General features: G+C 38.2%; 1 protein-coding gene across 2 annotated transcripts in view; it reads left to right on the top strand.

Annotated features, from left to right (window-relative positions):
- ptk2aa (protein tyrosine kinase 2aa) overlaps window positions 1-13250 on the top strand; it is an 85146-nt gene that overhangs the window by 14675 nt on the left and 57221 nt on the right. The window contains exons 1-2 of one of the 2 annotated variants that reach the window (XM_057827508.1): window positions 681-1094; window positions 13023-13049. In XM_057827508.1, the coding sequence (XP_057683491.1) occupies window positions 1076-1094; window positions 13023-13049 (46 nt within the window). In that variant the 5' untranslated portion in view covers window positions 681-1075. Of the gene's footprint in view, window positions 1-680; window positions 1095-13022; window positions 13050-13250 lie in introns of those variants that run through there. The other variant, XM_057827509.1, reaches the window with a different exon arrangement.

Here is a 13250-nt window from a genome sequence, read left to right as displayed (position 1 = left end):
TTTCAAGTAGGAGAACTTGCACAATTGGTGGTTGACTAAATACTTACTTGCCCCACTGTATATAGTTTTGATAAGGTGATGAGTGCGATACCTAATCTCACAAAGAGATATCCTCCAAACCTTTTTTTTTTGCTCGATGATAAATATGTGTTTATATGTATATTTCTTCCCTATTTTATAATTTATGTTGGTTATATATTTTACACTGTCTACTGTATATAGCCTGTTTTGACCATAGCATGTAGAAAGAACTAAAACTCTGATAACCATACCTACGGTTTCTGTTGAATTATCAAATATAAAACTATACAGCCTCATTTTTTAATTTTGAATAAATGTTATCAAGCTTCAAAACGTTTCGTTGAGCATGTTTGGTTGTCAATGGAACATCAATATTACAAATTTTGACCAAAAAAAATAGGATTTTGTTGTCTTTTTGGGTCCAAAATGGTAATTATAATTGGTTAGTGAAGATTATGGTGTCCTAAAAAAGGGACCCAACCAGGCAATTGTAAACATTTTTTTCTTTTGAAATATGAAGGCAACCTCAAAGGCATACAAATTCGGACAAAATAGGCCCAGGTGTTACACTCAGGAAGCCAAACCAAAGCCTTAACCCAAACCTAAACTCTCCAAGTTCTTAATTCTGAGATCTTAATCTTTATTTAATTGTTATTTTTGCTTCTATCACAACTTCACTGTGCACATTTCTCTACCTACATCCCGTTACTGTCAACCGACTCGTGCATCTGGCTGCCTCCCGCCCTTCATCCCTCTCCTGCCGGACAAAGATTCCCCCTCCCCCTTCTTCCTCCTCCATCCACTCGCTCACATCCCTCCCCCTTCGAGCTCCCTCTCTCTCCTTCCCACTTTCCTCCTCTTCCCCGTGTGTCAGTGTAGCAGTAGTTGTAGTAGTTGTAGCGAGGGATTAGGAAGGAAGGAGAAGGCCGGCTTGTAAACTGACGCAGTGACCACAGAAGCCCGGCTGGGATTTGGGCTTTCCCAGTTTAGCCTCCTTTCATTTGGTTGGCGGGGGAACCTCGGTCGTCTTTTACCCTCCCTGCAAGCACTCTAAATGGAGGGATTATACCATGGTAAGGTTATACATGGTTTATATGGATGTGTCACATTCTATTTGCTATAGTGTTCAGTTTTGAGTAACATGGTGAAACTCAATTGTGACTTGTCAGAACTGTTATTTTTGTCGCTTTTTGACACTTTTATTGTTACAATACAAGCACCACTTTTTAATTAAATTAATCAAGCATGCGTACAGTGGAAAGACAATAAAAAGAGGTGACATAATCCTCTTTCCTCTTGATCAAGCCGTGTGTTAAATGTCAAGCGTGCGCACAGTGGAGGCTTCAAGTGTGCGCTTGTGTGGGTGTGTGCGAAGTTGTGTGTTAGAGAGTGGATATGGATGGTAAATTAGAGGGTTGTGTTGTGCATCCTTAGATAGAAAAGACTCGCTTTTGTCTGGTGTGTAGGCATAATTTATTTTTGTTTTTTTGTGCGTGCGCCATTTTGTTTGTGGGCCTTATGAAATAAGATTTTTTTTTGTACACAGAAAGTGTTTATATTTTGTTTTATAGTTTATTATTTGATGAATGATCTGTGTTTTGAGTTAAATTTGACACTCCTGTCCCAGCAACTTTAAACATAATCTTTCCAGCCTCTTTTAATAATTTCTTGCTACCTTGGAAAACTGCTGAGTTGAGTATTTTGGAAAGATGCTTTTTCGAGCATTGAGAAAGGGGCTTCTGTTTTGTTTTGCACAATTTGCAGATGGGACTCTATAAGGGTGTACTATTTATTGGGAGTTGTGGCTCTTCTAGTTTAACGATAAAAGTCAAACAACTTCCCACCTGTCATGTATGCTCTTTCCTCTGTTACGGCACTTACATTGATGAATTATTAATATGTAGTCACCTCATTCTGCACTGGTGTCGCTTATACAGAAGGACACGGAAATAGGCGGGAAAATGTAGGCTGTGTAAAAGGGCCTAAAGAATTGTCCCAAACATAATACAGTTTAGAGCCCAATTAGATTTTCTGGAATAAAAATCATTCAAAAGTCGAACAAAACCTAAAAATTCAAACTCGAGCCTTAATTCTTTATAGGGCTAGTGCAAGTGGCAACCCAAGATGTTGAAAAGAGCCATCTTGGAGCAAAAAAACAAATATGTCTGGGGCCACAAAAAAATGAAAGCCTTATAATGAAGGCAATATGTGCTGTATGTGTCTATTTTACCCTACTATCAAAATGGCAAATACATAGTGAGCCTTCATGGTTACCGTAGTTTTTCACTATTAGGCGCACCTGAAAGCCTTCAATTTTTCTCAAAAGCCAACAGTGCTCTTTATAATCTCATGTGCCTTATATATTTATCAATATTGGTTAATCATAGCATGACATTTAATTCAGCTCAACTCCCATCTTGTGATTCATAATGCAATGCCAAACTACTACTACGACTACTACTGCGCCTTATAATGCTGTGTGCTGAGAAAATAGGCCATTCATTGAAGGTGGGACTCATACTCTGATGCACTTTATAGTGCGGAAAATATGGTAAATGCATAGGCGGAGTTTGAATTTTGTGGCAGGGGGGGCAAAACATGTTGATGACCCCGAAATGCAGTGTCAGCTATAAAATAAACTTACAAGATAAATGCTCGGTTAGTAGCTTAGCCAATGCTCATAAATGCAGGCATCCTAGTTATGTTTGTGCAGGTCAGCGTGTATGTGTGAGTGCGTGTGTTTTTCTGTGGAGAAGTAGACACCGATTTTTGTGTTCTGCGAAGACATCCAATTTAATAATGAGTTTTTCAAGTCACTCGCACCCTTGAATAAGGTACCCCGGTTATGGCTTTGTTGTACAATTGGCGTCTTTAGTGAACAAACTGAAACTCGGCTCACTATTTTGGCAGTGCTCTTCGGCGTTTCATGGTCCACATCTGCAATTCTTGGTTCTCGCTTAGAAGTTGTTGTCGCTTTTGAAAGGTTAGGTTAGGAAAAAAACTATGTAGATCCGTCTCTAAGGTGCGAGTGAGTCACAAGATCAATTTGAAAATTAATTTGGACCCGTTATAAAATTATTATTTTTGGTCATTTAATTTATTTTTGTTGTTTGTTTTATTTGCTTTACAACTTTCATAGACAATATTTTACCAGCAAAGTCTTAGTTTTAAATTCATGTATTGGAAAGTCAATTACATTAAATGACAATTCCAGCCACTAAAGGGGGCTAAGGTAGCTGAGCCTCAAACGGTATAAAAAAAAAAGAAAAAAAATCAGGATCAAAGTAGAACAAAGGAACAATTGGCAACTTACATGGCAAACGTCCGCTAGCTCAAATGCTATAAAAGGCTAACATTTTTATTTTTAAAATTAAAAAAAACATTTTTTATACAATGCTCTTAACAAATGCTTCAAACACATTCCCACAATAAATGGCTCAATATACCTATTACCTAACATTACGAATGCGTTAAAAAAACATTAGCTTAAACAAAAACTTACCTTATGTTGGTCTTAACAGGGAGCAGCAGGATTCAGCCAAGTGAAATGAGTTATGTCATATTCACTGTTGCCACTAGAAGGCAGTGTAGCCATCCAAATCAATAAAACTAAATGCAAACACTTTCAAAACAAACCATTATAACGCCACTGTAATTAAACAAATACTCAAAGCAACAAAATTTGAATTTTTTTAAACCGAACTACTCGAGTTAATCGATTAATCGCTGCAGCACTACATTATACATGAATGAAATTATAATAAAAATAAAATTAACTTAAAATGAATAAAAAGAGAAATACACTCTGGTTATTGCCCCCTATAACTAATCTCTGAAAGTTTACTTTTTTAAAAATTCAATAGTATTTAACTCATTTTCTGCCATTTAAAACGACACACGTCCAATTCACTTAAACTGGGACGACTCACTGTGAATGCTCATCTTTCTGTGCCATTGAAGGTGCTAGACGACCAAACCATTTTGACCGAGGCTGCGACTGATTGCCCTCCAAGTCAAAATGGATTGGACGTCTTGCGCCGTCAATGGCAGCCAATGAGTTCAATGAGTGCTCTATAAAGGTTGTTAATAAGTCAGAAAACAGATTAACGTAATATGTTTTTCTTTAATGTAGAACAACTTGAAAGCCGACCAGCATCGCCACATGAAGCTGTTTTACTGTATCAAAAGGTCAATATCATTAAAAAAAAAAAAGTCATGTTTCTCTCATCCTAGATCAACGCTGAATAAAACATGGCGCATCAGCCCTCCGTGCTCACCCGAGTTAACACGTTATCGCTGCACCTCAACTCGGCACACACGAGTGAGCGAGTGTTCTTTTGCAGATAAACGCTGTCGAGCACTCATGCGTTTACATGACCTTATTATGTTTTATGCATGCAGGTTTTATCTACGCGTTTGGCAATTTGGTGATCCGTTGATCTTTATCTTAACTTGATTGATCTGAAGAAATGACTCGGGTCATTGAAGACACAAACCGAAGAAGTTGCGCGCCTGCTTTTTGTTGATTATCTAGCCTTTAACATTTGACTTTACCCAGTAAAAATTCGACTAGTTTTGTCAAGTTGTAAGAATGTCAATTTATCTACGTCTTATCAATAAGTCACAGCTTTACTTTGCATACAAAAGGCTTGATTTCCACGCATCCCTGCTGTGTTTTTGACTGGCAGGTGTGCTTGTTGCCTCAAGCGTAATGCTGTTGAATGGTAGACTGCCTGCCCCAGTAACACTTCTTTGTCCGCGGGGTTGTAGACGCAACCTGCACGCCTCCTGCCAAGACTCAACATGAGGCAGTGAGGCGGAATGCGAATGTAATGAACTGTATATGCGTTAAAAAAACTGAAAAGAAATACAGTTTTTGGCTGGAAGGAAGAACTTTATGTGTGTAGTGTGTTCGCAGCATCGAGGCGACTCATTTTTCATTGAACTCAGCATCAGAGGGACAGATGGTAATGTCTATCTAAATGTCATAATAGACACTCAAACACATGATGAGGCCATGCTCTGTTTAAGCTCTTTTTATATGTATATGGAAAGACAAATATATTTGCATAGCACACTAAAACACAAGGTAATTTGTGTTTTACATCACATAAAAATTCAAAAACCAAATAAAATGATACATAAAAATCTGATTAAGTGATAAATAATCAAAAAAGTCGAAACAAAAACAATTAAAACAGTAAACAGAAATAAATTTAAAAAATGGAAATACAGTGCTGGCCAAAAGTATTGGCACCCCTACAATTCTGTCAGAAAATGCTCAAATTCTCCCAGAAAATGATTGAAAATGATACAAATGCTTTGGTAATAATATCTTCATTTATTTTGCTTGCAATGAAGAAACACAAAAGAGAATGGGAAAACTAAAAAAACTTAAATCATCATTTTACACAAAACTCCAAAAATGGGCCGGACAAAAGTATTGGCACTAATTCTGCAACAATTAATCGATTAACTCGAGTATTCGATTACAAGAAAATACTCGAATTAAATTTTGCTGCCTCGAGTATTCGTTTAATTAAAATGGCATTGTAATGGTTTGTTTTGGAAGTGTTTGCATTTAGTTTGATTGATTTGGGTGGATACGCTGCCCTCTAGTCTGCTGAATCCAGCTGCTCCCTGTTAAGACCAACATAAGCTAAGTTTTTGTTTAAGCTAATGTTTTTTTTTAATGCATTCGTAATTTAATTTAAAGGTATATTTAGCCGTTTTTTGTGGAAAAATGTGTTTGAACTACTAGCATTTGTTAAGAACATTGTAAAACAACGTTGGCATTTTTCAGCATTTAAACTTGCGAACTTTTGCTATGTAAGTTAGCCAATTGTTCTTTTGTTGTACATATATCCTCATTTATTTATTATTTTTATACAGTTTGAGGGTCAGGTATTTTATTTTTTTTTCCATTTTCCTTATCTGATTACTCGATTATTCGAACTAACTAGTTTATCGATTAATCGACTACCAAAATAATCGATCACTGTAGGCCTAACTGGCACCCTTTAAAAAAATCATGTGATGCTTCTCTACTTTGTGTAATTAACAGCACCTGTTACTTACCTGTGGCTGTGTGCCACAAGTGGTGGCAGTAACTAAATCACACTTGCAGCCAGTTAAAATGGATTAAAGTTTACTCAACCTCTGTCCTGTGTCCTTGTGTGTACCACATTGAGCACGAAGAAACGAAAAAAGACCAAAGAACTGTCTGAGGACTTGAGAAGCAAAATTGTGAGGAAGTATGGGCAATCTCAAGGCTACAAGTCCATCTCCAAAGACCTGAATGTTCCTGTGTCTACCGTGCCCAGTGTCATCAATAAGTGTAAAGCCCATGGCACTGTGGCTATCTTCCCAAGATGTGGAAGGAAAAGAAAAATTACCGAGAGATTTTAACAGAAGATTGTGCTTATGGTGGATAAAGAACCTCGACTAACATCCAAACAAGTTCAAGCTGTTCTGAAGTCCGAGGGTACAACAGTGTCAACCCGTCCTGTCCGTCGGCGTCTGAATGAAAAAGGACCCTATGCTAGGATACCCAGGAAGACCCCACTTCTGACCCAGAGACATAGAAAGCCAGGCTGGAGTTTACCAAAACTTACCTGAGAAAGCCAAAAACGTTTCGGAAGAATGTTCTCTGGTCAGATGAGACAAAAGTAGAGCTTTTTGGGAAAGTCATGAAAATGGAGTTTACAGGAAAAAAACGAGGCCTTCAAAGATAAGAACACTGTCCCCACAGTCAAATATGGAGGAGGTTGCCTAATGTTTTTAGGGTTGCTTTGCCACCTCTGGCACTGGACTGCTTGACTGTGTGCCAGGCATTATGAAGTCTGAAGACTACCAACAAATTTTGCCGCATAATGTAGGGCCCAGTGTGAGAAAGCTGGGTTTCCCTGAGAGGTCATGGGTCTTCCAGCAGGAAAATGACCCAAAACTCACTTCAAAAAGCACTAGAAAATAGTTTGAGAGAAAGCACTGGAGACTTCTAAAGTGACCAGCGATGAGTCCAGACCTGAATCCCATAGAACACCTGCGGAGAGATCTAAAAATGGCAGTTTGGCACCTTTTAAATCTCAAGGACTTGGAGCAGTTGGCTAAAGAAGAAAGGTCTAAAATTCCTGCAGAGCATTGCAAGAATCTCATTGATGGATACATGAAGTGGTTGTTCGCAGTTATTTTGTCTAAATGTTGTGCTACCAAGTATTAGGCTGAGGGTGCCAATACTTTTGTCCGGCCCATTTTTGGAGTTTAAAATGATAATGATTTAATTTTTTCCTTTCTCTTATGTATTATTTCATTGCAAGCAAAATAAATGAAGATCTAAATACCAAAGCATTTGTAATTGCAATTATTTTCTGGGAGAAATTGAGCATTTTCTGACAGAATTACAGGGGTGCCAATGCTTTTGGCCAGCACTGTATGAAGTATATGGGCAGTTATGAATACGCTGTGGTAAGTACTGTAGTAGCGTTTGTATCCCTGATTTAAAGGAGCTAATGGTTTGAGAATACTTCAGGGCTTCAGGTAACTTGTTCCACAGGTAAGGAGCAAAGTAACTGAATGCGGCCTCACCTTGCTTGGTGGTTGTTCTTGGAGCACAAGGCAGACCGCTTCCAGACGACCTTAGGGTTCTAGATGCTTAGTGAGGGTCAAACAAATCAAGCATGTATTTTGATCCAAGGCCGTTAAGTGCTTTGTCGACCAGCAGCAGTATTTCATAGTCTATCCTTCGCCTAACTCACAGGAAGCCAGTGTAACGATTTCATAACTTGTGTCATATGGTCCAGTTTCCTTGTATTTGTAAGGACTGGCAGCAGCATTCTTTATTAGCTCAAGCTTCCTGATTGATTTTTTGTTAAAAGGGAATTCAGACTTAAAAACTTACAGTCTCTAATAAGCCACAATTGTTCTGTTTACTAAAATATGTTATTAAAAACACATAAAATATTGCCTTTGATTCAAAAATCTATAATATTCAGTACATGTTTTGACCTACGGCGGGTGCCATGTTTTAGGCTCGGGGTGATGACGTAGATTATCACTGTCACTGGACGAATACTACCAGTTTATTGCAATTCCTTCTACGCGTCGAGACGTCCAACACATGCGCACATCGGTTTAAAGCAGCGAGTACTTACTATTTGTGTTTTTATTGAGTCTTTTAAAGCCTTTTTACTGCCTCAAAATACTTTTCGCATGTGTTTCCCTCTCATACTTTTAAACATTGTGTTTTCTTGTGGTAGCTTTAAAGCAGATTGTTGATCTGTTGACCACAGTAGTCACATAGCATATTTAAAAACCCCTTATTTGATTTAAGTTTTTTCGTAAGGCATCTCTATTATGTTCTGTCTGTATTAGGCCTGAACGATATATCTTTTAAACATCGCCATCGTGATGTGCATGTGCGCGATAGTCCCATCGCAAGCACGTGCGATAGTTTTTTTTTTTTTTTTTAATCCATATACGCCTTGCTTTCTACTCTGCGCACAGCCTCACACCCTCCCTCTCCCAGCCCTTTGTTCCTCTCAGTCACTGCGGCACTTGCTTATTAAAGTTAACGATGGCTTTGATCTGGCCAAAGAAGCAGACTTCACAGTGGCATCTGTCAATCATCGTTTCACTTGTTAAACAGTTTCTGCAAGGAAGCCGCGCTGGAATATGAGTGTGTATGTGTGGAGACGTTGGAGACATATAAATGCCAGAAGTGATCATGAGGAGTTTGAAATTTCTACATGTCACTCCAACAGTCACAGCTAAGGTAGATAAACAGAATCATTTAATAAAGCCAAGCATTTATCTACTACAGTACTTTATTCTTGTTCAAAAATGATTTGGTTGGACAGTTATGTTTAAAACTGATCATAATTTTGACATATGAAGTGCTTAAAAACCATTTTATATACATTTTTTAAATCACTTTGGGGGGAAAAAGTGAGAAAAAACATGTCTTATATGTATCTCTTTCTAATGCTAAATCTGAATAAATACATTGAGCACAAAAAACACAAAAAAAAAAAAAAATTGGGGGGGTGCGCTACTTCGCGGTTTTTCACTTATTGCGGCGGGTTCTCGTCCCCATTAACCGCGAAAAAGAGGGGTCACTGTACACTGTGGTGATGGTGAGTCAGCCAAAGTCTTTCCAAACAGCTATTCAAGTCATCAAGTGAAAATTTCTATTAAAAAAATATATATAATTTTTTTTAAATATCGCAATATAATATCGCAATATATCGCAAACCCCCCCAAAAAATCGCAACAATAGTTTTTTCCAATATCGTTCAGGCCGAGTCTGTATGTATCTAAACAAAACAAGCTGATAACACAGGGTAGTACTTTGGGTGTTCAATTCGCCTCTTGTACGACGTTTCGCCGGTGTAGCACATTTTGGCAGAACATCGGTTTTGCCATACTCTCGTCTCAACCCGTCTTCCCTGTTCATTTTGCTTTTGCTACTCGTTTTGTGAAATATCGACAGTGCTGTCATGCTCATTAATGTTCCTCTCGGGTTCAAATTGAAAGAGTTGAACAAATGACATCTTTATGTCACTAGAGTCATACTCTGGAAGAAAAGTGAGTGTTAATTTGTGTCTGTATGTGCCATGTGATTAGCTGGCAACCAAGCTAGGCTCCAGCTCACCTTTGACCCTGGTAAAGATAAGAAGCAAGCTTGCAAAATTCCTCTTTAAGTTGGTTACTTCATACTTGTGTTATTTCATGTTGATTTTGGCAATATTTCTCTTCTTCATTTGACATCTACAAATGAATGATGTGAAGTGTTATGAAATGTGCATTAGAGGCAAAATGTATGAATCGTAAACGTCATACAGTAGGAGATATCAGTGATTGAAAGCCCTTCCTGTGAACGCTCTGGTTTCATATTACACCGTGTCGGTCGATAAACTATACGACCCGGCTAGGCACTTCCTCTCTGTGGCCTTGCTTTGCATTACATCATCATTGTTGATGACCCCCTTCTGTCATTTCACTCCGATCTTGTGAGTGTGTGTTTATGTGTGTGTATGTGCCAGGGTGGCAGTATTGTGTAGACTTGCTTGTCTAAAGCACTTATCCTCTTGACCTGACTCTGGATCAGTTTCACTTTAACTGGGTGTCATGTACCCAAAAGGTGACTCTTGTACTTCCTGTGGGAGTTTGGGAGCTTTTGTCATTTTAGTATGACATACTGTACCTCACTCACTACAGTGTTTTTTAAAGTACCATAATTTTTGGACTATAAGGCGCACCTGACAATAAGCAGCCACACACCTAATTTGACACGGAAACGGAATTTGTTCATAGATTAGACCAGGGGTGTCCAAACTTTTTGCAAAGGGGGCCAAATTTGGTGTGGTAAAAATGTGGGGGGGCCGACCTTGGCCGACATCCTTTACGTAGAATATATTTAAGCAAATTTTAGCAAGCCGTTCTGTGTGTCACATTTGCTTTATTATAGGGCTGCAGCTATCGAATATTTTAGTAGTCGATTAATCGATGGACTAGTTTGTTCGAATAATCAAGTAATCGGATATGGAACATGAAAAATTAAAACACCTCAGTGTTTGCTGAGCCTCAAACGATATAATTTTTTTTTTTTTTAAATGAGGATCTGTGTACAACAAAAGAACAATTGGCTAACTTGGATAGAAAAAGTCTGCTAGCTTAAATGCTATAAAATGCTAAAGTTTTTTTTTTTACAATGCTCTTAACAAGTGGTTCAGACACATATTCCCACAAAAAAACGGCTAAATATACCTACAAACTAAATTAAGAATGCATTAAAAAAATTCGCTCAAACAAAAACATAGCTTATGTTGGTCTTAACAGGGAGCAGTTGGATTCAGCCATGTGAAAAGAGGCAGACCAGAGGGCATTGTATCCATCCTCATCAGTAAAATTAAATGCAAACACTTTTAAAATCAACCATTACAATGCCACTTCAATTAAACGAATACTCGAAGAAACAAAATTTAGTTCGAATATTTTTTTCTAATCGAATACTCGAGTTAATCGATTAATCGATGCAGCACTACTTTTTTTTTTTTTTTATTAATAATTTCAACAATCTCTCAACTAGCGTTCTCTTTCGACTCTCGGGCTCTTGCGAAATACTGCTGCTGTGAAATTAAAGTAGCTTCCATTTGCTTCAATTTCTCGCTACGTATCTACCCTGTAATATTGTCGTACATGTCAGCGTGTCTTGTTTGGTAATATCGCCTCATATTGAACTCTTTAAAAACAGCGACTGTCTCTTTGCAAATGAGGCAGACACAGTCGTTGCGGATTTTAGTGACAAAATAGTCCAGTTTCCACCTATCCTTGAAGCGCCAGCCGTCGCAGTCAACTTTTTTTTTTTGTTGATTGTCGCCATTTTAGAAAATTGGGAGTAAAGGGTCACATGTGGTAATGTTGCTTAGAGTGCTGCTCCCTTTTTAGTGGGTAAATGAGGAGCAGCATTTAGTGTGTAAACTACTTCATATGCTTGTAGCAGTACTGCTGACCAAATTATTAAGTCGGTGTGCGGGCCAGACGTTATTGATTTTATGACAGAGGCTGGGGGCCGGATGAAATCTGACCACGGGCCGCATTTGGCCCCCGGGCCGGACTTTGGACATGCCTGGATTAGACGAACTGGACTGTAAGCGACAGCTGTACTCACTGTATTATGGGATATTTACACCAAAATATATTAACTGGTATCACTTTATTTGACAGCGGCCACATAAGACTGTCATGAGAGCAAAATAACCACCATGAAGCTTTGAACCAATTGGCGGCAAAGCTTCCTTGCTTCAAGAAGCTTCATTTGGCCATCACAGCTCCTTCGGGGGAGACAGTCAACCTCTGCTGCCACCTGTTGTCAACACTGTTGTTGTCCAACCTGCCTCCTAGCATGCATTGCAGCGCGACAGATGTAGATAACAATCAAAATCCATGTTCTGTGCTAATTATTTCTTCAGTTACTGTTCCAGTTGTTTCATTAATTGCTTTTTATGGTATTTGGTAACACTTTATTTGACAGTGGCACCTTAAGACTGTCATAAGACCATCATAGTGATCACATGACACTAGGGCTGCAGCTATCGATTATTTTATTAGTCGATTAATCGGTGAACTACTTAGTTCGAATAATCGAGGAATCGGATAAGGAACATGAAAAATTAAAATACCTGAGCAGAGCCTCAAATGGTATAATTTTTTTTTAAAATGAGGATGCATGTACAAGAAAAGAACAATTGGCTAACTTACATACCAAAAGTCCGCTAGCTTAAATGCTATAAAATGCTACTGTTTTTTATAATGCTCTTAACGAATGGTTCAGACACTTAGTCCGACAAAAAACGGCTAAATATACCTATAAACTGAATTACGAATACATTAAAAAAAACCTTAGCTCAAACAAAAACTTGGTTTACGTTCATCTTAACAGGGAGCAGTTGGATTCAGCCATGAAATGAGGCAGACCAGAGGGCAGTGTATCCAACATAATCAATAAAACTAAATGCAAACACTTTCAAAATAAACCATTACAACGCCACTTCAATTAAACGAATATTTAAAGCAACAAAATTTAATTTGAATATTTTTTTTCTTTAATCGAATACTCGAGTTAATCGAATAATTGTTGCAGCACTACATGACACTGCCATGAGCATTAATGAATGCTTATGACAGTCAGATGTCATTTTGTGTCATCCAGCAAATAATCTAATTTTTGAATGGATGCAAAAGATCTGATCAGGACATAAATGGAGTTAGTAACATTATTTGCTGGATGACACTTAATGAATCTGTCATAAGCATTTATTAATGCCCATGATACTGTCATGTCATAATTGTGACGGTCTTATGGCAGTCTTAAGGTGCCACGTTAAATAAGCTGCACTGGACTATAAGGATGGATTCAAAAGTAGCGGTTTATAGTCCGAAGATTAGAGTAATAACCCTCTTATGATTAACAAGCATTATTTTTATTTTTTTTTGTCTTCCAGATATCTCCAGAATTGCCTACTACACAGGTGAGTGACACCCTCCCCACTCCTGTCTTATTTAAGTTCATTATCATACAGCTGCTTCAGGCTTGGGGGTGAGGTGACCACCAAAGATTTCCCCTGACGAAGAACAGAGGAGGTAATTTGTTGGCGGCGTTACTCAGAGGTCAATGCACCACAAATAGCTGTAATTAGAAAGTAGGTTCCTTTCTTGGAGGCAAAGACTAA

Source organism: Corythoichthys intestinalis, chromosome 22 (assembly GCF_030265065.1).
Source record: "Corythoichthys intestinalis isolate RoL2023-P3 chromosome 22, ASM3026506v1, whole genome shotgun sequence".
Taxonomy (NCBI): Eukaryota; Metazoa; Chordata; class Actinopteri; order Syngnathiformes; family Syngnathidae; genus Corythoichthys; species Corythoichthys intestinalis.
This window is presented reverse-complemented; position numbering and strand designations above follow the sequence as displayed.